The sequence below is a fragment of the Podarcis vaucheri genome (assembly GCF_965113315.1).
Source record: "Podarcis vaucheri genome assembly, chromosome: 16".
Lineage (NCBI taxonomy): Eukaryota > Metazoa > Chordata > Lepidosauria > Squamata > Lacertidae > Podarcis > Podarcis vaucheri.
This window is the reverse complement of record NC_138754.1, coordinates 7,922,845-7,948,035: the sequence shown is the minus strand read 5'-3', so window position 1 is coordinate 7,948,035 and position 25,191 is coordinate 7,922,845. Positions and strand designations below refer to the sequence as shown.

Genomic DNA, 25,191 nt, shown 5'->3' with positions numbered 1-25,191 from the left:
TGACAAACTCCCCCCACCACACGCCCCAAGCTCTTGGGGAGAGGCTTGTCTTTCTCCACGTGCCCCTGCCTGCCTGCAGGTGAAAAAGCAATGAAGGGGGGGCATGAGAGTGGATTTGCTTTCTCCGGCTCGCGCCACCACCACCCCGCTCCCCAGCAGCAAATCCAAAGCAGAGTTCAGGGTTTCAAGCATCCTACGCCAAAGGTGGAAAGGAGCAACAGACAAGCCCCACATCTTCTCCTGAGAGGATGGCTGCAATTTATAAAGCAGGTACCCCAACTCCACACACAGACACTGCCGCCCTTTTGACTTGGTGCCACGTTTAATTCATCGTTAAAACAAGCTCCTTGCAATCCTTGCATTGTCTACCGATCCGAGACATGCCAATTTAATACTCAGCCAGCGACACCCGAAAACCTCAATCCGCTCCCATCAGGAAAACTAGCAGTTAAGGCCTGGTGTACACCCCCATTTTATCTTCTGTCCCTGCCAGGGCTGTCACCCCTTAGCAGGAGATACCCTTCAGGGCCTTTCTGCTAGGCCAGGCTTATCATTTTCTCTCCCCCATCCTCAAGTAACGCCACAGAAAAACTCCCTGAAGACTCACCTTCCCTAAGAGGAACTCCTTTACAGCTTTTTCTCCCCATCAGTATTTAATCTCTGCCATTTCTTCCATTCAGTCCAAAAAAGATATTCCAAAGATTCTCCATCACCCCCCCCCAGTTTGTCCACCCCCAAAATTCAGGCTAAAATACCCCCCCACTTCAGGCTTCCTTCGTTAAGGTTGTCCTCTGTAACTTTATTGTTGAAAACTTACTCCCATCCCAGAAAAAAGAGCACCACTCTCAACCAAATGCCCCCATCTCCCAAGCACCCCCACAAAAATAAAAGGGACAGCTCCACTGCACATTTGACTCGCACAGCCAAAGCCCCTCTCATAGCAGCACCCCCACATTTCAGAATAGATGAATCCCTACAGGCATCTCCTTCTGTATCAATGACTGAGGATGACAGGCTTCTGTGAAATGAGATCCTGACCCTCCATCGAACCCACATAAAAACCCAGATGGATATCCACTAGAATGGCATAACCCACTACTGAGCCCCAATATTCAAGACAGAACCCTCAACTGGATCCACAGCATCATATTCATCCCACACCAGACGAGCCTTCATAATCCACCCCACCTTTCTTTCGCTTTGGAACTCCCAATATTCAGGATGGCAGGGGAAGGATACTCACCCCCTTCCTGTGACCCATACATATCCCTGTCACTAGAAAGGTACAGTACCTCCATGGCTTGCATCAGCTGTGCCCCACAGACACCCCCCCCCCACTTTCCAGACTTCAATATTCAGGTCAGCTCCTAACAACTGCCCCCAAAAGGAGCGCCTCCCCAAATCTTTTAGGACCTATTGACTACCTAGCTTAATATTCACAAGATATTAACGTAATGTAAATGCCTTACAAGAAATGAGCGTCTGTAAATCTCTTCCTGAACCCCGATATGAAGAACGGCACTCCCTAAAAAAAAGGCTTCACTCCCGCCCACCACAGCCCTGAGGGTGTTAGGATGGCACTTTGCCCTCCCTGTTGCAGTAGGAGAGCCCCAGACACTCCCCTCTTCTGAACCCCAAAAGCCAGGACACATGACAGCAGACACATCAAAGGAAGGCCACCTCTGCACCCATCCTCCAGCTTCGTAAGTCACGTGGATGGCACCCCCATATACCTTGCCAGACAGATCCCCAATTTCCATGATAGCACCAGCTTAAAAAAACACCTCATTGGGCTCACACACCTCCTGGCCCAAAAGCCACTGTGATGGCATCTCACCTCACTGCAACAGGAAAGCTCCACGGACACCCCTTCTTCCGAACCCCAATATCCAGGGTGGCTCCTCCAAACACCCACCAGCACACAATTCGTATTTTAGCAAAGGAATCGTTTGACAGGCATCCCCCAAACCACATAGACGACCCCAGACTGAACCCCAATATTTAAAATGACATCCCCCCCCAAGACAAATAAAGTGACCCCAGCCCCCAAAGGGATGTTTGGCAATAGGCGACCCCCCCCCGCGCGCCCAGAAAACCCAGATTGCTTTCTTCTGAACCCTAAAATCCCAGGAAGGCCCTACAGGCACCCCTTGAAATGGGCAGCCTCCCCACCAGTCACGTGGGTGGCGCCCCCAATATCACGCCACGCAGACACCCACCCTTAAGCTGCAAAATTCAAGATGGCACCCCTCCCCTCCCCCCCTCCAAAATTGAAGCTCTTTCTCATTGCACCCCCCCACACCCCCCCCACAAGCCCAAAGGCCACGGGGGTGGCCACCCACACTACAGGCCGGCAGACAAAACCCCTCAACCCTAATATCCGAACTGACCCCCCCAAAAAACTCTGGTCCACAACCCCCCCTCATTTGAAGGCCCCCCCGCTGGGGGACCCCCATAGGGCACTGCCCCTGTCAGTCACCGCCTCAGCCCCGCCCCCTTCATTCTCCCCCCTCACCTGACGGGGTGTTCGCGTGTGGAGTTCGAGGCCCCTCAGGCCGAGCGGAGGGCGGCGCGGGGAGCCGGGAGGGGAAGGGGTGGGCTGGCGGCGGACAGCAGACGCGGCGCCACCGACACCACCACCACCAGCAGCCGCCGCCGGAGCCGGCACCCACCACAAACAATGCTCCTGATTGGGCAGCGGGCCCCGCCGGGCACGGCCCGCCTCCCAACGGCCAGCTACGACGCCCATTGGGTGGCGCGATTGGATCGACGAGCTCTCGGGCCAATGGTCCGGCGAGGCGGGTGCGGGGTTTCCCGCCCGGCGGCGCCCATTGGCTCCGCCGGACGGGTGAGTGGCGTCGCGTGAGGCCAACGAGCGGCGGCGGAGTTCCCCGCGGGGCGCCTTTTTAATGGGTCCCCTTTTTAGCCGCCACATCCGGGTAACCGGCCGCCTCATGGATGGATGTGTCGGCGGGCAAAAAAAATAAAGGGGCGGGGGCGGGGGAGGAGGAAGGAGGCCTGATTGGCTTCCGTCCTCTTCCCTCAGGGCATTTTGGCCCCTATTGGCCACCCTCGCCTTTGTTGCCCGCCTCAAATTTGGCATTGAAAATGAATTAAAATAAAATAATAAGCCAAGAAAAGGGGAAAGATGTACAGTAGTCTTTGGGCTTCAGGCCTGCACTAGGCCTCAAGCCACGCTGGAATGAGTCAGGTTGGCAGGAGTGGCTCTTTCCAAAATTGCCAAACAGTCACATTATAATGAATAAAGGTGTTTATATTGCTAGTCTTGTGTGTGGAATGGCCCCAAACACAGAGTTTAAAAAGCTTTCAGTTGGCAGTTTTAAGGCAGATACTTGCTGGACTACAACTCCCATCACCCCAGACCACTGAACATGCTGGTTGAGGGCTGATGGGAATTGGAGTCCAGCAACAACCAGAGGGCCACAGGTTTCCCTCTCGGTCGTGTTTGTCCCTTCGTTCATTGTCACATTTATATCCCGCTTTTTCTTTAAAGATCTCAAGACGGCCCAATGAGGTCGTCTCCCTGTTATCTTCACAAGAACCCTGCGAGGTAGACTAGGCTGGAAGACTTCCCCAAGGTCACCCAATTCACAGCATGCATTTAATCACGCTATCAAAAAAAAAACGAAGATCATGGCCACTGAGCCCATCACCTCCTGGCAAATAGAAGGGGAAGAAATGGAGGCAGTGAGAGATTTTACTTTCTTCGGCTCCATGATCGCCGCAGATGGTGACAGCAGCCACGAAATTAAAAGACGCCTGCTTCTTGGGAGAAAGGCAATGACAAACCTAGACAGCATCTTAAAAAGCAGAGACATCACCTTGCCAACAAAGGTCTATATACTGTTACGGCTAAAATCTGGGTGCGGGGTTACTCTGCCACCCAGCTCATCGGACTAAGTCCGTGGGTCCCTGCGGAAGAAAATGAGCTCAGCCGGACGCAGGAGCAAACTGCAGAAGATCCAAGTTTATTGCGCAACAGGTTCAAGGCGAGATTGAACCCAGAGAAAGGGGTGACATGAACTTTTGAAATTTCCCTCCATATCCCAGAATACAGTGCATGAAACGTCACGAATACATTATGGGAAGGTTGGGTTTCACAAGTTACATCATGAATATACTTTACACGTCATGAATACATTATGAAAAGGTGGGATTACATTAATTAGCATTTTCGGATGAGGGAGGGGGGATATGCGGAGCGGGAAATATACATAGATACACATTTATTGAGTACCGGTGGTGGCAAGACAATGGGTCAGAGATATGCATCGTCTGCCACCTAATATTGCCTAGAGGGAAGGTTTGGCGAATTAAGAAGTTCCTGCGTACGTGACCTGCCGCTTCGGGGATTATGGAAGTAGGGATAGCATCATGGAGTCCACGGGGAACTGAGTTGAATGACACTGAGAGCGAAGAAATCGGAGTTACGGTTGATTTTATATCAATTTCTAAAGATTTCAATGATTTCAAACCCCTTCTGTACTATAGGGCAAAAGCAGAAACAGAATGGATACATTGTAACAGGAGGTCCCTGGTTTCGGATCCACTGTTCTCGCCGTGGGGGGCCGTCAGCAGCTTGTCAGGGGTGAAATGAGGCGTGCAGGAGCTCCCTGAGGTAGCTTCTGCAGGACGAATGCATGGCTGTGATTGGCTAAAGCGGGGCCATAGGAATAAGCGGGGCCTCGGATGTTCCTAGAAGGAAGGGGGAAAGGAGCCCCCCCCTCCGTTCCGTATCAATACAAAATAAAAAAATTCCTTCCAGTAGCACCTTAAAGACCAACTAAGTTAGTTCTTGGTATGAGCTTTCGTGTGCATGCACACTTCTTCAGATACACTGAAACAGAAGTTGCCAGATCCTTCTATATAGAAGGATCTGGCAACTTCTGTTTCAGTGTATCTGAAGAAGGATCTGGCAACTTCTGTTTCAGTGTATCTGAAGAAGTGTGCATGCACACGAAAGCTCATACCAAGAACTAACTTAGTTGGTCTTTAAGGTGCTACTGGAAGGAATTTTTTTATTTTGACTATGGCAAACCAACACGGCTACCTATCTGTAAAAGGTCCATATAGTTAAAGCTACGGTAGTGATGTATGGAAGTGAGAGCTGGACCATAAAGAAGGCTGATCGCCGAAGAATTGATGCTTTTGAATTCTGGTGCTGGAGGAGACTCTGGAGAGTCCCATGGACTGCAAGAAGATCAAACCTCTCCATTCTTAAGGAAATCAGCCCTGAGTGCTCACTGGAAGGACAGATCCTGAAGCTAAGGCTCCAATACTTTGGCCACCTCATGAGAAGAGAAGACTCCCTGGAAAAGACCCTGATGTTGGGAAAGATTGAGGGCACAAGGAGAAGGGGGAGACAGAGGACGAGATGGTTGGACAGTGTTCTTGAAGCTACCAACATGAGTTTGACCAAACTGCGGGAGGTAGTGGAAGACAGGAGTGCCTGGTGTGCTCTGGTCCACGGGGTCACGAAGAGTCGGACACGGCTAAACGAATAAAAAACAACAAATGAGAAGTGATCAACTCCTGTCTGGAAATCTATTTCCCCACCGTGGAAGGACGTGTGGATCCAGAATTGTCCTCTGTGGTCATTTACGGACACACTGTTAAGACCATGTCCATAGAAGACAATCATACTTGGCTATGAGTGATTGCCAAAGAAAGAAGAGACCATTATGAACAGCCCTGGCTTCCCCCAAGGAATTCTGGGAACTGTAGTTAGTTAAGAGTGCTAAGAATTGTTAGGAAAACCCCCCCTCCCAGAGCTGCAATTCCCAGAATGCCCTGGGAAGAGCTATTGAAACCACTTTGCGAATTGTAGCTGTGATCCTCTTAGCAGCTCCCATCATTCATTGAGGGAAGCATCTTCTCTTGACTACATTGTAACAAATATATTATTAAGGAAGGCAGAAAATGAAACATTTTAAGTAAACAGGTTCAGGTAGATTTCATCCTGCACTTAAGTTTCAAGCAGATAACGTGTTACACACACAAGTTGCAAATTTGTGCACACACACAAATGCATATGCAAAAATATTTTATTGTATATTAGTCAATCTTCAAACAGCCCTGGAAACACATAGGCTCTGGCTCCTGAAAGAATCCACTCCCCATCTGACAAAATATGGTTCCAATAACAACACTTGGTTGTGCTTACACTAACTTCACAGACATAAGGGAATTTTTATATTGAATAATGGAACACAGATTACCTAAGTGTAAGAGAAATATGGAAACCGCAAAGAGATAAGAGGGAAGTCAACTAACATATATGGGACTCAAACCAGTTTAGTGGAACAGAAAGAGTGTAATGGTAAAGGAAAATAGAAAATATGGAATATGAGGGTAATGTCTTTTTAGGAATTTTGTGTATAGAATATCCAAATTATGGTTTGTGCTCCTTAAATAATTTTGTGTATTCTATAAATATATTTTTCTTTTCTTGTTTTGTTTATTTTCATACTTTCTTTTATGTATCGTTTTCTTTTTTTGTACAAGTGGGTGTATGGATTAATTTATTTTCATCTTGTAAATTAAAAAAAAAAATGCAACAAAGATTATTCAAAATAAATAAATAAAGCCACTCCCCGTCCCCTAACCAACTGCCACAGCCACCTTGCGACATGTGCTTATTATAGTTTTAACTGAGGCACATTGTTCCAGTTTATGGCTCCCACTGCATTTCCAAGCACAATTCAGAGTGTTGGTGCTGACCTTTAAAGTCCTCAACGGCCCTGTACACCTGAAGGAATGTCTCCACCCTTATTCAGCCCGGACACTGAGGTCCAGCACCGAGGGCCTTCTGGCGGTTCCCTCACTGCCAGAAGTGAACTTACAGGGGACCAGGCAGAGGGCCTTCTCGGTAGTGGCGCCCGCCCATCAGATGTCAAGGAAAGAAACAGCTATCTGACTTTTCGAAGACATCTGAAGACAGCCCTGTTTAGGAAAGTTTTTAATGTCTGGTGTTTTATTGTATTTTTAATATTTTGTTGGAAGCTGCCCAGAGTGGCTAGGGAAATCCAGCCAGATGGGCGGGGTATAAATAATGAATTATTATTATAATATTATTATGGGAAGCCTATAAGCAGGACCTGAGTGTAAGAGCACTCTCCTCACTTGTGACTCCCAGCAAGTGGTATTCAGAAGCATTGATGCACAGCCATCATGGCTAGTTGTCATTCATAGCCTTGTCCTTTGTGGTTTTGTCTAGGCCTAAAGGACCCCTGACCATTAGGTCCAGTCATGGCCGACTCTGGGGTTGCGACGCTCATCTCGCTTTATTGGCTGAGGGAGCCGGCGTACAGCTTCCGGGTTATGTGACCAGCATGACTAAGCTGCTTCAGGCGGACCACAGCAGTGCACGGAAACACCATTTACCTTCCCGCCAGAGTGGTACCTATTTATCTACTTGCACTTTGTTGTGCTTTCGAACTGCTAGGTTGGCAGGAGCAGGGACCGAGCAACGGGAGCTCACCCCATTGCGGGGATTCGAACCGCCGACCTTCTGATCGGCAAGTCCTAGGCTCTGTGGTTTAACCCAAAGCGCCAACCGCGTCCCTAGAGGACATCTGAAGGCAGCCTTATATAGGGAAGTTTTAAAATGTTTAATGTTTTATTATGTTTTTAAATGTTGGAAGCCATCCAAATTTGCTGGGCAACCCATTCAGATTGGCGGGGTATAAATAAAATAAAAATAAAATTTGTTATTGTTGTTGTTGAATAGGATGTCACTATTTTCATTCGAGAAATGTTGAAGGGTATGTAATCCTCTTTTAAAGCCCTCCACAATGGTGGCTATAATTGACTCCTGTGGAGCGAGTTCCATAGTTCTGCTCTGGGCTGCATGAAGAAGTTGTGTGTGTGTTTTTTTTAATTTAATTTTTATTAGTATTTTCCACACAACAACACCACCACCACAAAAATATCAAAAAATAACAATACACAAAAACCAACATATGAAAAAAAACAAATCCATATCTTACAAGTTAATAATATAAACACTAAAAAGAAAAACAAACATTGACACCCACCAATCCCACACCACCTCCTTTACCTCTCATTATGTCTTCTGGTTTTCCTTATCATCTCTATCCTAGCATCTAGATATAAATCCCTCTTTCTTATCCTTTCACTTTACAAGGTTAGGCTGCATGAAGAAGTTAACTCCTGTTATCTGTCCAGAATCTTCCAACATCCAGCTTTCATTGGATATCTAGTGTTATGAAATAGGGAGGACAAAAGTATTTTCTCTATACGTTTTCTCCATGCCATGCATAATCTTGTAAACTTCTGTCAAGTCACCACCTAGTTTCTCTGCACTTAAAATGGTGCAAGCTTTCCCCATTAGATTATAGTGCAAGGTTTTGTGCACCTCTGCCATGGGAGGGTTCTGCCTCTCCTAGGTCCCTTACCTTTCCCACCCCGACCTGGCCACAGTGATCCATACGATGGTCACCTCCAGGCTTGACTACTGTAATTCGCTCTACGCGGGGCTGCCCTTGAAGCTGTCCCAGAAACTCCAGTGGGTGCAGAATGCTGCAGCGAGGCTCCTCACGGGGTCTCTGCCATGGGAGCATATTCACCCAGTGCTTTTCAAGCTGCACTGGCTCCCGGTGGAGTACAGGGTCCAATTTAAGGTGCTGGTTTTGACCTTTAAAGCCCTTCATGGCCTAGGACCCTTGTACCTACGGGACCCACGGAGAGCCTCAAGGTCCATAAATAGCAACACCCTAGAGGTCCTGGCCCTAAGTAAGTTAGACTAGCTTCAACCAGAGCCGGGGCCTTCTCAACACTGGCCCCGGCCTGGTGGAACGCTCTGCCTCATGAGACCAGGGCCCTGCAGGATCTGATTTCTTTCCGCAGGGCCGATAAGACAGAGTTGTTCCGCCTGGCCTTTGGCTTGGAGCCAATTTGATTCCCTCCCCCTCTTTCTTTTTCCTTTTTCCTTTCTCCTCCTGTGATGAGGCTGCATTTTAATATTTTAATGTTTCAATATTTTAATGTTGTATTTTAATATTGTTTTTAAGTTGTATTCATTCAACTTGTTTTTATTATTGTTTGTTAGGTGCCCTGAGCCCGGCCTTGGCTGGGGAGGGCGGGGTATAAATAAAAATTATTATTATTATTATTATTATTAGGGGAGGGATTTTGGCACCAGCAGGAACTGAACCCAGGACCAGCTGTTTCCTAGTCAGGATCTTTGCCCACCTAAGCTATACCTTGCCAAAGGTTCTGCCTTCAAACCAAACCAATATGTTTTGGAAAGGAATACAGGAAAATGTCTTACATGGAGTCAGAACATGGACCCATTCAGTCCAGTATTGTCTACACTGACTGGCAGTGGCATTCCAGGGTTCCAGGCAGGGAGTTTTCTACCCGGAGTTACTGGGGACTGAAACTGTTTTAAATACTAAACATGCAATGCTGCCTTACTCCAAGTCAGAGCTTTGTACCCTCCAACATTTCTCCAAAGAATGTAGGGACGTCCTAAGGAAAAGCCGAGGGACGTGGGTAGCTCTGTGGTCTAAACCACAGAGCCTAGGACTTGCCGATCAGAAGGTTGGCAGTTCGAATCCCCGCGACGGGGTGATCTCCCATTGTTCGGTCCCTGCTCCTACCAACCTAGCAGTTTGAAAGCACGTCAAAGTGCAAGTAGATAAATAGGTACCACTCCGGCGGGAAGGTAATCAGCATTTCCGTGCACTGCTCTGGTTCACCAGAAGTGGCTTAGTCATGCGGGCCACATGACCTGGAAGCTGTACGCCGGCTCCCTCGGCCAATAAAGCGAGATGAGCGCCGCAACCCCAAAGTCTGTCACAACTGGACCTAATGGTCAGGGGTCCCTTTACACTTACCTAAGGAAAAGCCGGACATTCTGGGATCAAATCAGAAACCAGGACAGCTTCTGTAAATCCGGGACTGTCCTTGGAAAATAGGGACAATTGGAGGATCTGGTTTGGTCCAACTTTCTGAATATTGTCTAGACTCCAGGAGTTCAGTGTCCATGGGCTGTGTCCAAGTCTTGCTGCTGATCGAACCCGAGTCCTTCTGCATGAAAAACACGCGTTTTAGAAGACACCTTTTATCATATGTGGTGGGATTGTGCAGTATTAAAAGGATTTTGGGAAATGATATATAATGAGTTGAAAAAAATGTTTAAAACAACCTTCCTGAAGCCTTCCTTTTAGGAATTCTAGGTGCCGAAATCCCAAAGGAACAGAAAAGACTATTTATGTATGCGACCACAGCTGCACAGATGTTACTGGCCTAGAGATGGAAAGAAGATAAAGTCCTGACCAGAAAAGAATGAAATTAATGGACTCTGCTGAAATGGCTAAAATGACCAGAAGAGTCAGAAATCAGGAAGACCAAAATTTTAATAAGGAACGGGGAGAATTTATAACTTATCTTAAAGACCATTGTAAACAGTTAAAATCGTTAGGAGGATTGGAGTAACACTTGCAGTTTAAGTCTGAATTCTGGACATAGCAGAAGAGGTAAAGGATTTGGAGTATCATAAAAGATCTGGGAGGAAATGATTAATAATAAGACCCACAAAGGGGAGGATGGAAGTCCAAGAGATTCCTTGGAACCTTGTTTTTATGATTTATGTTTGATATATCTCTGTAATTTGAAAACCAAATAAATAAATTTTGGGCGGGAAAGCATGCTTAGAGCTGTGGCTCTTCATCAAAGAGAATGCAAGAAAGGAGAAAAGAACAGGTGGCGGTAGCGGCAAGCCTAAAATAAAATTTTCAAAAACCCCTGTACAGCAGTCCCCGAAGCCCAGATATCGCCAGGACTCAACATGGCTGCCAGTTTACAAAAGGAAAGATGGCACGGAGCCAGTTGGGACTCCGGCCTGGATCTATGGCTTCCTTCTGCTTCTCTGCCCCTCATTGGCTGGCGGCGTATGATTGACAGGCTCCGGGCCCTCCCCACAAGTACAGATGACGGTGGAGCGGCAGGGGCCAATAAGCTTCTGCCACCCAAAACAGAAAGCGAGGGAAGTATTGATTTCCTAAACAGGCTATTTCTGGCAAGCCCCAGCGCCAAATGTCTGGCAAGGTCATCCCAGGGGAGGCTGGCGATTCAGTTCCTGGCCGTTTTCCTCCGTCCCGTTAAAGAACAAAACAACACAATTGAGGCTTGTTTTCCTGGTGTGACGTCCTCCGCCCTATAAGAACGTGGAGTGTTTGGTCTCAGGCAGCGGTCCTCCACGCACGTGGGGAAAGGAAGCCCCATTAAATACAGCGGGGGCGAATTCTGAGCAAACTTGCACAGGGTTGTGCTGGTAGACAGGTCTGGAGCCTCAGCAGTCCAGGAGACTCCACCAGAACTTGCCCTGGGTCCATGAGCCAAGATTTCGCATTTTCCATAATGCTCTTGGGGGCGCCATTTTGAACCCCCCACTGCTGACACCAGATAGTGGAGGCCATTGGGGCCGCTCCTCCTGCCCACCTCCTTAATTAAGTCGCATTCAGAGCTACAACTCTGGGAGAGGAATAGAAGGGTCTCCTAGCAGATCCCCAGGACCCTTCCGAATTCTGCGAAGGGAGCCATGACTGGCTAAAAGTGCTTTAAATGGATGGTGCGCTTGTGGCCTTGCCATCGTTCCGGTGGGCGACCCTGGCTCCCTGCAACCTCCTTAGTCTCTATGTGGCCTTTGTGGAGGGAGGGCGAGGACTAAACCAGAATTAGTTGGCTCTTATCAACCAATTCCTCTTGTCAAGGAATTGTAGCTCTCAACCCTCAACCAACTACACTTCCCAGAATTCTTTGGGGGTGTGGCTGGGGGAGTCATGGCTCTTAAAATGGCTTTAAATGTATGGCACAGATGTGGCCTTAGAAACATTAAAAAACTGCCATTTGCCGAGTTAGACCTGCCAGTACATCTGGTTTAGGACTGTCTATACCAGGGAGGGGGAATGTTTGTGTTATGTACTGAAGTTCTCACCCTGGGCCAGCAGGGGGATACTGTAGATAGTTATGCAAATGAAGGATCGAAAGTGAAGTTCAGTGATTGGATAGTTTTAGAAAGTTGTTACAGTAACGTGGTACTGGAGCTCTATATAAGCAGACTGAGTCCTTCAGTTCGGTTCTGTTCTGGCCTGTGAATAAACAAGAGCTGTTTGAAGAATCGCTGTGTCGTCTGATATGTTCACCCACAACTTAACAGTTTGTCTCCCCCTAGACACTCCTTGAATACAACTCCTGACCATTGGCCATGCTGAGTGAGGTGGTGAAGTTCAGGAATATCTGGAGGGCCAGCGTTTCCCCATCGCTGCTCTGCATGGACTGGCCAGTAGCTCTCTGGGGTTTGAACACATCCCATCTTGAGAAGCTGGAGATGGGATTTGGGCTCTGTTGCACTTACAGCAGGTGCTACAACACTGAGCGGTGGTCTTTCCCCTAAAACGAATGTTAAGATTCCAGTCCTCATGGCTCCAAACGACCTGAAGAACGTAGGAAGTGGCTTTATACCTCCAGTTTGGATCATTGGGTCAATATAGTTTACTACTGTCTGTCCTGACTCTGTGGGGTTTCAGACAGAATGGTTTAGCAGTCCATCTCTCTTCCCAGAGAACTCTGGGAATTGCAGTTCTATGTGTGGAGCTGGGGTCTCCTAACAATTCTCAGCTCCCTTAAGAAACGACAGGTCCCAGAATCTTTTAGGGGAGGCCGTGACTGTTTAAAGTGGTCTTGCAGCACTTTAAATGTATGGGCCCCCCACAAACACACATCCCAACCCATCAGGGATCACACATTAAAGCAGCTCTTCATGTTCTGTTGTCGTATTTACGGACTTGGGTTTCTGAGGCGAACCTGAGCCCGGCCTCCTCTTGTGCCCCAATTGAAGACGCATGTGCAGTACCCCGGAAGGAAAATACAGAAGCCTCTTTATTTACAGAACTGGGAACATCGAAACGGACAAACCAACAAAATGAAGAATACAACAAATAGGGTCTTGATGGAGTTCAGCCTCCATATTGCACAATCCGAGCCCTGAGGAGAAAGTGGGGTGGCGGGACGACACGCCGGGTTGCACCGAACGTTTGTTCTGCTCAGACTCGCTGAAATTAATGGGCCTAAGCTAGGCTGCACCCGCAACATACATTTAAAGCCCTACTATACCACTTTAAACAATCACAGCTCCCCGCACCAAAGCATTCTGGGAGCTGCGGTTTGTTAAGGGTGCAGAGAGTTGCACGGAGACCCCTGTTCCCGTCCCAGAGCTACAAATCCCAGAGTGGTTGAACCATCAACCTTTCTCCTTAAGGGAACTCTGGGAATTATAGTTCTGTGAGGGGGAAGAGAGGTCTCCTAACAACTCTGAGAACCCTTAACGAACTACATCTCCCAGGATTCTTTGGGGAAAGCAATGACTGTTTAAAGCGGTATGATACTGCTTTAAATGTGTAGTGCGGATGGGGCCCAACTTCTTTAATTTCAACAAGCCTGAGCAGAACTTAGCTGGAGACAACCCTTCCCTTGGGGAAGGGGCTGGCAAAGCAGAGAAAGAGGGAGGTGGGCTTGTAGAATGGGCTCTTCAACCCCAACCACCCCATCACCTGCTAGCGGGCTCCTCTTTTCGGCAGTTAAAGCAGAAGCGACGACGACAACAACGAAAAAGGTCTCGACAATAAATAAATTATAAAATAGCTCTCTCTCTCCCCCCCCTTCCCACCCCCACCCAACCCCGGAAAAAACAACACTGACGGTAAAAACAAAAAACAAAAACCCAACTTGGCTTTGAGATGGGTTGCCCTCTTCCTGAATTGAACCCTGATGTGTCACGGGAATAAACGGGCAGACTTGCCTTCCAGAAATTAACACAGTGCACAAAAATATAGAGGAGCTCTGGGAGGGGTCGACCCGGGTGGGGAGGAAGGGGGGAGACGGGAGAGGGAGGGGATGGCGTCCGGGTGTTCTCATGCACGTGCAGAGTGCAGTGCTGGGACAGAAGGGATGGGGAGAGGCGCTCCCGAAACCTCAATATGCACGTGGTCCCTGAGACCTGCCTTCTCCCCACTGCCGGCTGGCGTTGGGATACCCCGTCCCAGCTCTGGGGGGTATGGGGACCAGAGGGGTCTCTGAGGAGAGGACGGTGCCAGGCCTCTCGTTCCGGGGTCCCCTAGTCTGCCCCAGAGGAGGTCCTGTGGTGGCAGCAACTGGCTCCCGCCACGATTTGGTTATCAGCTCCCGTTGTGTCCTTGGCGATTCCTATGTTGCAGGAATTGGAGGGTGGGGGTGCCAGAGGTGAAACGGCAGGGGGGAAGATTGGCGGCGGCGGCACGGGTGACCCCCCCCGCTAGCATTCCAGGTTGGCCCCAAAGCTTTTCCGGCAGTCGATGGCCTTGGAGGTGAGCGGCTGGGCTCTCCATTGCTTCAGAGTCTCCTTCCCCACGCTGCTGGCCAGCTTAGAATAGGCAGATTTGTATTTCTTGTCGAAGTCGGCTGCAGAGAGGGGAAGAGGCAGAAAGTGAAGGCGCTCCCTCTTCTCCAGGTTTCTTCTTACAGCAGTTCTCAACCTGGGGGTCCCCAGATGTTGTTGGACTACAACTCCCATCATCCCTGAGCTCTGGCCTTGCTAGCTAGTGATGATGGCAGTTGTAGTTCAACAACATCTGGGGACCCACAGGTTGAAAACTGCTGTGGGAGAAGCAGAAGGACCTGACAGCTGGATCTCAGCACCCTGAGAATTTCAGCTTTTTTCTTCCTTTCATTTTTAAATAAACACAGGCAGGTTTCTAAGCCTCATGGACACAAAGAAAGCCCCTCGAATTTGCACTTCAGCATCGTGAGGATTTAGGAGGTAAAAGTCCACAAAGAATTTTTTTAATCCTATTGTAAGAAGCAGTCTATATGGAGTGTGGACCGGGCACAAAAACCTACTGGAAAGAAAAACGCCCCTGGGGCTATTTCCCACAAAAGAAAATAAATATGGGGGCATAATGGGCTACATCAAATTTTTCTGAAGGTGGTTGTAAACCTTAAAAAAACAAGAAGAGAATGGATATCCGATTGGTTTCAGTATTGTCAAGTAAATGAAATATTTTTAAAAAATAGATATGCAGAACGAAGAGAAGACTTTGAAATCAAACTGTTACGAGGGTAAGGAAAAACAGATCTCAAAAATGTACAATGCAACAAAATTTTCAAACTTCATGGATGCAAAGACAGTGCCAAAAAGATTCTTGAGAACTTTTTCCTTTGGGGGGAAGAAATACAAGCAAGTTGCTAGACCTCATGGATGTAGCCTGTGTGGGTAATGACTTGTGAAATTGCTGGGTGTGGAGATCTCTTTCTCACTTCCCCTTCCTGCTTAGGAACTTCAGAGGCTGCCTTATACAGACCACAGGCCCAACCAGCTCAGCAGTGCCTACACTGGCCGGCAGCAGCTCTCCAGACATCCTCTGTCTCCAAGTAGCTTGTGCCATTCAAACCCCTCCGGGCCGCAGGGGCCTTGCACTTACCAATGTCCACGTGGTCTCTGCCCAGGGCTGCCAGCTTCAGGAAGAGAATCTCGTGGTAAACGCTCCTAAGGAGAAGAAGAGAACGAGGAGAGGGAATCAGAGCAGCGCAAAAGTCCCTGTGAAGGCGCCCATGGGACCACGGGGAATTTTGTAGCTTGGCAACAGAGCACCTCCCATGAATGTAGAAGGCCCCCACTTTAAACCCCAGCATCTCCCGGTATGGCTGCCTGAAACTGTGGCGAGATGCTGTCAGTCAGTGCAGACAGCACTGAGTTGGATGGTCCAACAGACTGAGAGGTAGTTCCCTATGTTCCTATTGAGGTTGAATCCTGACAAGACAGAAGTACTGTTTTTTGGGGACAGGGAGCGGGTGGGTGTGGGGGACTCCCTGGTCCTGAATGGGGTAACTGTGCCCCTGAAGGACCAGGTGCGCAGCCTGGGAGTCATTCTGGACTCACAGCTGTCCATGGAGGTGCAGGTCAATTCTGTGCCCAGGGCAGCTGTCTACCAGCTCCATCTGGTACGCAGGATGAGACCCTACCTGCCTGCAGACTGTCTCACCAGAGTGGCACATGCTCTTGTTATCGCCCGCTTGGACTACTGCAATGCGCTCTACATGGGGCTACCTTTGAAGGTGACCTGGAAACTGCAATTAATCCAGAATGCGGCAGCTAGGCTGGTGACTGGGAGTGGCCACCGAGACCACATAACACCAGTTCTGAGCGATCTGCATTGGCTCCCAGTACGTTTCCGAGCACAATTCAAAGTGTTGGTGCTGACCTTGAAAGCCCTAAATGGCCTCGGCCCTGTATACCTGAAGGAGCGTCTCCACACCCATTGTTCAGCCCGGACACTGAGATCCAGCGCCGAGGGCCTTCTGGCGGATCCCTCATTGCGAGAAGTGAGGCTACAAGGAACCAGACAGAGGGCCTTCTCGGTAGTGGCGCCCGCCCTGTGGAACGCACTCCCATCAGATGTCAAAGAGATAAACAACTACCTGACATTCAGAAGACATCTTAAAGCAGCCCTGTTCAGGGAAGTTTTTAATATTTAACGCTGTACTGTTTTTAACACTTGATTGGGAGCTGCCCAGAGTGGCTGGGAAAACTCAGTCAGATGGGCGGGGTATAAATAATAAATTACCGTATTTTTCGCCCTATAAGACGCACTTTTCCCCCTCCAAAAATGAAGGGGAAATGTGTGTGCGTCCTATGGGGCGAATGCAGGCTTTTGCTGAAGCCTGGAGAGCGAGGGGGGTCGGTGCGCACTGACCCCTCTCACTCTCCAGGCTTCAGGAAGCTATCCGGTAGCTGTGGGAGACCCAGCTCTCCCAGGGCTAGCGGAGACCTTGCCGGCACCCAGAAGCTTGGGGCGCGCTGAGCTCCGCACGCCCCAAGCTTCGGGATTAGCGCAGCGGTCCGCTAGCCCTGGGAGAGCCGCACGGCTCTCCCACGGCTAGCGGACTGCTTGCCGGCACACAGAAGCTTGGGGCGTGCTGAGATCCGCATGCCCCAAGCTTCGGGATTAGCACAGCGCACCTGGGGGGGGGAAAATAAATTTTTCCCCCTTTATTTCCCCCCCCCAAAAACTAGGTGCGTCCTATGGGCTGGTGCGTCCTATGGGGCGAAAAATACGGTATTATTATTATTATTAAACCACCCCTTTTTTCATGAGGACTCGAATCTTGGCTTGCCTTCAGGGAAAGGATCAAGGCAAAATAACAGGGCACTTGGACGAGGAAGGCCTCCGGTTCCGCCATCTCCAGGTATGTCTGCCCCAAATCCCAACAGTCTGACTTAATATAAGGCGTCTTCCTCTGTGACTATTTAAATATACCCTTCATCCAGAAGCATGGGAAGTAGAATCCTACTTTTATCTTTAGAGGAGAGGGCCGTGGCAGAGTAGCAGGACACGTGCCTTGCATGTAGAATGCCCAAGTTTCAATTCCTTGACATGCCCAGGCAGGGCTGGGGAAAGACTGTCGCCTGAAACCCCAGATGGCCTCTGCCAGCCAGTGTGGGCAACACTGGGCCAGGTGGGTCCAAGCTTGCCGCAGGGACGTGCAGGAGTGGGTGGGGAGAGGGGCAGGAGAGGAGAAACCGTACCTGGGCATGTGTGCCGTGCCGGACTGCTCCTTCACCGTGTCCAGGAACAGAGAGATGGCCTTGTGCATCTCGCCCATCCCGACCGAGCTCAACACAGCCTCCAGGAACGAGAGCGAGAAGGGGTGGTTGTGTCGGCGCCAGGACTGGAGGCGGGTGGGGATGTTACCTGGGTGGGGTGTGAAGAAAGGCGGTTATGTGTCTGCAAGCGGACTTATGCATATTGCTTTGAGGGAGAAAGGTTGTTTTCTGCTGCTCCAGAGAAGCGGACACAGAGCAATGGATCCAAACTACAAGAAAGAAGATTCCACCTAAACATTAGGAAGAACTTCCTGACAGTAAGAGCTGTTCGACAGTGGAATTTGCTGCCAAGGAGTGTGGTGGAGTCTCCTCCATTGGAGGTCTTTAAGCAGAGGCTTGACAACCATATGTCAGGAGTGCTCTGATGGTGTTTCCTGCTTGGCAGGGGGTTGGACTCGATGGCCCTTGTGGTCTCTTCCAACCCTATGATTCTATGACTTGCTGCTGCTTAACTGTGTTGCACAAAATGTGGATTCCCTCCTGTTATTAATAGTTGTAACAGTATTTGGTACTCTGTGAATTTTGCACTATACGGGGTATGAGAGACAGAGAGTGTGTGCCTAAGTATGTACTGTGTTTATGCACATCCAACTGATGTGTGACCGTGCTAGGGATGGACGATATTTATTTTATTGGTTGACTTTATATACCGCCCTATACCCGGAGGTCTCAATATTTATCAATATATTGTCCACAACCGGTCTGAAGTCCATATCGTGATATTGCTTTCATAATTGTTGACCTGGCAATACAGTGGTACCTTGGTTCTCAAACTCCTGAAACTGTTCGAAAACCAAGGCACAGGTTCCGATTGGCTGCAGGAGCTTCCTGCACTCAAGTTGAAGCCGCGCCTGACGTTTGGCTTCTGAAAAACGTTCGCAAACCGAAACACTTACGTCTGGGTTTGTGGCATTCGGGAGCTGATTTGTTCGGCAACTAAGCCATTTGGGAACCAAGGTTGGACTGTATATCGCAAATCACGATACATGTCAGGGCTGGGCGATATATCGTCCAAAACCGGTCTGAAGTCCATATCGCGATATTGCTTTCATAATTTTTGACCAGGCAATATATCACGAATCATGATGTGTGTGTGTGTGTGTGTTATGAAAAAATCACAGTGTGGGAAAAACTATGAAGCCAGCCAATGCCTCTACATAGGTCCATCATTATTTCTGACATTGCAATATATCAATATGTGTGTTCAAGGCATGCGTGAGCGCGCATTGCCCCAAGCCCAGAAGTGGCAAAAAAATGACCCTAAAAAATAGCGTAGAAAGGGCAAAAAAAGAGGCACAGAAACAGAGCCTAGCGACCCACAAGCCGTTGCAAGTTCAATCACAGGAGCCCTTGCATCGACTGTTAAGGCCTGTGGGGAGTGGGACTTTGGGTAAGGCGGTTTAGAGGGAGCAACTGTGGCGTTTGCAGGCTTTTCCCAATAGTGTTTCAAATATTCGTGATTTCACTGACCTGCTTCGTTATTTAACCCTCAAGTAAATTGGGAGTTGCCTGTATATTCTTCTTTTGAGGTGGTGGGATAGGTAAAAGAGATTTCTGCTGAAATGTGAAGTGGTTATACAAGTTGAATGAATGAATGGATGGATGGATTAGGCCTCCCCTGCTGTTTGCCCCCAGGACAGAGAAGCAGACTGCTTTGGAACATGGAAGCTCCACTCCTCACAAACACAGCTGGTGAAAGGCTAAATGGGATCACACCTATCTAGCTCAACAGTCCACACAGTGAACAAACAGGACGTGGCGGGGCAGGCCATCTCCTGGTATGGTCCCTCCCCTCCCGTAGCAACCCCACGAAAAGGTTACTCGTGGTCTTGCTATTCCCAGAATCCACCGTTCTTACCGTGGAACCTCCAGAGGACGTAAAGTGGGGGGTAGCTGTCGGGGTCTGGCGTCAACACATCCCAGACCAAACGTACGTTCACGAGAAGCCCCTCCTGAGGCAAGCCCTGTGGAGAGGGAGGGCGGTCATTGAGGAAGGTCAGAGAGCACAAAACAAATACAGCGGTACCTCAGGTTAAGAACTTAATTTGTTCCGGAGGTCCGTTCTTAACCTGAAATTGTTCTTCACCTGAAGCACCACTTTAGCTAATGGGGCCTCCTCCTGCCGCCATACCGCCAGAGCACAATTTCTGCTCTCATCTTCAAGCAAAGTTCTTAAGCCGAGGTACTATTTCTGGGTTAGTGGAGTCTGTAACCTGAAGCATATGTAACCTGAAGCGTATGTAACCCGAGGTACCACTGTACTCTGTCTTTCTATGTTGCTGTCCACTCATACCGATCCCAAAGCGGCTTACCGACAATAAATAACAATGGCGTAATGAAACACCGCAGGTACAACTTAAGTCACGTTGCATAATTAACCAATCGGTCAGTAAAATAACTGCGATGTTATAAAATAACTGCGGGCCGGCAGCTGAAATATAAGCCAAGCCTCACAGCTGCAGTGCAGGCCGTATTGAGAAGCCAATGGTCAGGGATGAGGGGAGTTGGAGTCTAGCAACACTTGGAGGGCCACACCCTAGCTCCTCCCAACCCTGGTAACAGAATCATGGAATTGTAGAGTTGGAAGGGACCCCGAGGGTCATCTAGTCCAACCCCCTCCCCCGAAATGCAGGAATCTCAGATAAAGCATCCAGGACAGATGACCACCCAATCTCTCCAAGGAAGGAGAGTCCACAACCTCCTGAGGGAGACGGTTCCACTACTGAGCAGATCTTCCTGTCAGATCTCTTACGGTAGGAAAGTCACAGGACAATTTCTGGACAACTTGCTTTAGGGCAGTGGGGAGGAACCAGAAGTTGCTAGACTACAACTCCCATCACCAGGGATGGCCAGGGCTAATGTGAGTGGCAGGACCACAGGCTCACTGTGTGAAACATGTCCCGGCCAATCAGAGATCACATATCAAATAATAATAATAATAAAATAAATTTTATTTACAGTGGTGCCTCGCAAGACGAAATTAATCCGTTCCGCGAGTCTCTTTGTCTAGCGGTTTTTTCCTCTTGCGAAGCAACCCTATTAGCGGCTTAGCGGATTAGCGCTATTAGCGGTTTAGCGGCTATTAAAGGCTTAGCGGATGAGCGGCTAAAAGGCTATTAGCGGCTTAGCGGCTTAGAAAAAGGGGGGGAAAGCGGGAAAAAATCGGAACACTCGCAAGACGTTTTCGTCTTGCAAAGCAAGCCCATAGGGAAAATCGTCTTGCGAAGCAACTCAAAAACAGAAAACCCTTTCGTCTAGCGGGTTTTCCGTCTTGCGAGGCATTCGTCTTGCGGGGCACCACTTTATATCCTGCCCTCCCCGGCCAGAGCTGGGTTTAGGGTAGCTAACACCAATAAAATCACAGTAAAAACATAATAGGGGAAAAAGGGGGGGCGGGAACCAATGTAAAATACAGGTTAAAATGCAATTTAAAATGCAGCCTCATTTTAAAATAGCTGATAAATCAATACCCTAAGGGGAGGGAAACAAGGGTCAGCCTGAGTCCAAACCAAAGGCCAGGTGGAACAGCTCTGTCTTGCAGGCCCTGCGGAAAGATATCAAGTCCTGCAGGGCCCTAGTCTCTTGTGACAAAGTGTTCCACCACGTCGGGGCCAGTGCTGAAAAGGCCCTGGCCCTAGTTGAAACCAGTCTAACCACCTTGCGACCTGGGACCTCCAAAGTGTTGTTATCTGTGGACCTTGAGGTCCTCCGCGGGGCATACCAGGAGAGGCAGTCCCGTAGCTACGTAGGTCCTAGGCCACATGGCTTTTATGCACTTTCAGAGGTGTAAACTCCCATCACCCTGACTGCTGGGAGTTGGGAGTCCAGCAATTTCTGGAGGGCAACAGGCTCTGTGCCCCTGCTTTACACCTCTGCAATTGTATTTAGTATATGATCCCTGATTGGTTGGGATGTGTCTCCAGGGCAGGGGAGTCTCTGGTCCTTTAGATCTCAATGGCCTCCCATCACCCCTGATCATTGGGCCAGGCTGCCTGGGGTTGATGGGAGTTGGAGTCCAACAATGTGTTGGAGGGCCATAGTGTCAGGATTCAAGCCTTATCAGAGGAAACTGGCCACTCTCCAGGCACCCGGCTTGTATCTCCGGTTGACCTCCCTGTCTGCATTTCCCGGCAGGATCCAGGCAATGTTGCGATCAGCGATCCTCCTCAGCGTGAGAAGGACACACCACTCTTCCCTGCCCCCCCCCCCGGAGGGGAAAGAGATAGACAGAAATGTATTTACATGTCTTTATTTCTGTCCTTGCAGCGTTACAGAAAACACGTCTGCTCCCTTCAAACTCCGACAGGCGAGAGATTAAAACTCCACCTTCTGTACTTCCTGTACAGCTCATATTACACTCTGAGCTAATTCCGGTGCTCCGCACAGTGAATAGACTGTCCCTCTGCTTCCCACGGAACAGTCCCAACATTCCCGTCATGTTTTGCTTTCCAGCTAGCTGCAGCTCGCTGCCGCATTGCTTTCATATCGTAACACATAGAAGGTTCCCACCTCTCTCGGTCCAACCTATTTCGCAGGGTTGTTCCCGTAAGGATAAGGAGGGAAGGGGAGATGAGTCACCTGCGGCGCTGACTGGAAGTGCTTGCTAGCCAGGAGCAGCTGGGGGAGGCTGCTGGGCAGACCCAGGCGCTGGAAGTACCACACCAGGTTCCAGTAGATGATTGGGTGGTTGTCCACCAGCTCCGGCTGAGACAGGAAGTCCCCTCCCTCGTTCTCCAGCAGGGTCTCCAGCTCCTTCCGCAGGACTAAGGGGCTCAGGTAGGCAAAGGCCAGGTGTTCCACTTCGGGGGCCGGACCCTGAGGAACCTGGAAGCGGGGGGAACGAAGCACAGGTAAGAACAAGGAAGGTGTCGCGACTTACGTCAACCCTTGCATTGCTCTCGCCCATTTTCAACTTTACCCCACAATATAAAAAAGGGGCCAGGATAAAAAAATGGATAGGTAGGAAAACAGGAAGCTGACTTATACAGAGGGGGAATGCTTGGATCAGTGCTCTGGACAGAGAATCGCCTTCCACTTGCTCTCCTGGCAAGCTTCTGGCGGCCACATTGCAACAATGGGCAGGGCCAGAGGCAACAGGAAGACAAGAGGTTAATCTGAATTTCACCTTGGTATGTTTCTGGCAGTTCTTATTCTTAACTGTAAGCAGGCTTAAGCCCCATCAGGTAAAAAGGTGGGGTATGAATAAATTTCTACATGCACACTCATACAAACACCAGGCAAGCAAGAGGCAGTATCGGATTTTGGTGAGGGCTAGAAAGTTGATTTTTGAATTTTACTTTAAAGAAGCTAAATCGAAGGCCCGCCGCCATGCCTGGTAGGGATCGAACGTGGCCATACGGCATCAAGCCAACTTCAAAAGCTCCAGAAGCAAGTCCGCAGCATTTAATGCCAAGGGGGTGAGCCCGGGTTCAAAATAGGCCTGTCTAGCTAGAATGGGGGGAGGGGGAGGGTGGGGACCACAGGCTCAGGAGCCAGATGCGGCCCTCCATATACACCAGGCCTGCTTTGTACCCTAAGTGTTTTTCCCCTGTGACTGAAGCCACGGGTTCGAGTCCTACCCTCCCTTGATTATGCCCTCTGGCTTCCCTGGATGAGTCTCTTGCCTGTAGCAGGAACTAGCCCACCGTGCAAAGGTGCCATTTACATGTGTTGCCCTGCCCACTCCCGCCTCTGGCTCCGCCCACCACTAGCATCACGCGGCCCTCGAGAGCGTGCCCAAACGGGAATAAGGCCCTTGGGCTCTCCGTGTTGCTCCTCCTCTCATCGCAACTCCTCCATTTTCTAGCCAGGTTCTCCCCCAAGCCCATCCGCACCGGAGACTCGGTGAAGCCGTTGCACAGAGACCCAGCCCTGGACTCCCTTCCGGGTTCCGCCTCAGCTTCATCCAGAGACAGGCAGTGGGAGCGGTCGCTGAGGACGGGGCCCTGGCTCCCTGGGGCGGGGGCTTCGCTGTCGCGCGGCCAGTCGGAGGAGATAGAGCTGGTGTCCGAGGTGTCAGCGATGCTGGGGAGGCGGAAATGATGGAGAGAAAAACATCTACTCAATATATATGCCAATGTATTCTAGTCCTTCTATTTATTTTTATTTTTTGCAAACATGAGGACTAGAGCCTTACTTAAAAAAAAGGGAAAATCACATGTCCATATGTGTAATAAATAAATCCCTGCACCTAGAAAACCAGAATGCTGGAGAAGATGCTGGACTCCATCATCCTGACATACTAGATTTCTAGGTGCATGGAATATTTGGAGGGGTTTTTTTGCTTTTGCTTTTTGGTCTTTTTTTTTTAAAAAAAGAGAGGAATTGAGCTCTCCTCTGAAGGTCAGAAAGGCACAACCGAGACACATAGGGCTGTATCCAACCGAGCTCTACTCAAGAGTAGACCTATTGAAAACGGAACTAAATTAGTTTCAATGGTTCTCCTTTGAAAAAAGGCCCAGCATTGCATACAATTCCAGGCTGACCACAGTTTGCTGTTAAGAACAGTCCCAGTTCTCTAATTCACTGCCAGCCATCTGCTCTGGCGCCACCTACTGGTGGCTCCCTGACTTCCGCCCCACCAGTCTTAGGAGCCTTTCATTGGTTGTAACCACTGCCTGTCACTGCCTCTGGTGCCACCAAGTGGTGGGCCCCCCTAAGTTCCGCCCCACCAGTCCCAATGGACAGCAGCCGGTGCTGCTGACCGGGCCACCCCTATAATGAAAGGGGAGTGGAACCGTCCGGGGTTCTGACCTGGGGGCCGCCTGGAAATCCTGGATCTCAATGCTGAGGAAGGGCACGAAGGAGCGGGCACAGAAGGAGCAGGTGGTGTTGAGGTTGGAATCGTCCGAACTCCAGCCGGCCATCACCTCTTCGTCGTACACCAGCGAGCTGCAGGCCTGGCACCGGGAACAGCTGGAGAGGAGGACCTGAGCAGGACGGAAGATCAGGAAAAAAAGTTGCTTGGCAAAGGCCCATAGACTCACAGAGGGCAAAGAGTGGCTTGCAGACTGTCAGTTGAAACAAGACAGTTCCTGGCCTGCAAGCTTAAAGTCACGGCACACAAGGGCAAAGGATCAGGGAGGGAAGAGGAAAAAAGCAAGCTCTGGCACTGGCTCTTGAAGAACCGGTTCTTATTTGTGGCACAGGAACAACTCAGGAGCGGGAGGCACCTAATGGAGCTCGTATTTCAGAAGAAGGTGGGGGACAGTGGTGTAAGGGTTACAGTGACAGACTTGGACCTGCGAGACCTGAGTTCTAGTCTCTCTGCTCACCGGCTAACCTCGGACCATTCACAGGCCCTCAGACTAACCCACCTCCTGGGGTTGTTGCAAGGATGAATTGGAGTTGGGGCAGGTGGGAACCATGTACCTTGATCTGCTAGGGAGAAAAGGCACAGTAGAAATGTAATACTAAATTAAATGAAATTAAACAGTCCAGCTGCAGTGTTTTGAACCAGCTGGAGTCTCCAGATCAAGCCCCCGAAAGCAGCCCCACATTAAAGG

At 49.5% G+C, this 25,191-nt stretch overlaps 2 protein-coding genes and 1 long non-coding RNA gene across 6 annotated transcripts in view; 1 reads left to right on the top strand and 2 right to left on the bottom strand.

Annotated features, from left to right (window-relative positions):
• GATAD2B (GATA zinc finger domain containing 2B) overlaps positions 1-2,666 on the bottom strand; it is a 66,808-nt gene extending 64,142 nt beyond the window's left edge. The window contains exon 1 of the mRNA XM_082202208.1: positions 2,516-2,666. The gene's annotated coding sequence lies outside the window, so the exon portion shown is untranslated. The remainder of the gene's footprint in view (positions 1-2,515) is intronic.
• The window catches only part of LOC309520731, a 130,350-nt gene that overhangs the window by 74,121 nt on the left and 31,038 nt on the right, over positions 1-25,191 (top strand). Inside the window, exon 3 of one of the 2 annotated variants that reach the window (XR_014214349.1) lies at positions 14,573-14,604. The exons of the other annotated variant lie outside the window; for it this stretch is intronic. This is a non-coding gene — a long non-coding RNA (uncharacterized lncRNA). Of the gene's footprint in view, positions 1-14,572; positions 14,605-25,191 lie in introns of those variants that run through there. 2 annotated transcript variants of the gene reach the window in all.
• Positions 12,910-25,191, bottom strand: part of DENND4B (DENN domain containing 4B) — a 56,644-nt gene continuing 44,362 nt past the window's right edge. For all 3 annotated transcript variants that reach the window (XM_082202031.1, XM_082202033.1, XM_082202032.1), the window contains exons 22-28: positions 24,440-24,615; positions 23,521-23,710; positions 22,265-22,510; positions 19,545-19,650; positions 17,609-17,774; positions 15,504-15,568; positions 12,910-14,484 (exon numbers count right to left, since the gene is read on the bottom strand). In XM_082202031.1, the coding sequence (XP_082058157.1) occupies positions 14,339-14,484; positions 15,504-15,568; positions 17,609-17,774; positions 19,545-19,650; positions 22,265-22,510; positions 23,521-23,710; positions 24,440-24,615 (1,095 nt within the window). In that variant the 3' untranslated portion in view covers positions 12,910-14,338. The remainder of the gene's footprint in view (positions 14,485-15,503; positions 15,569-17,608; positions 17,775-19,544; positions 19,651-22,264; positions 22,511-23,520; positions 23,711-24,439; positions 24,616-25,191) is intronic.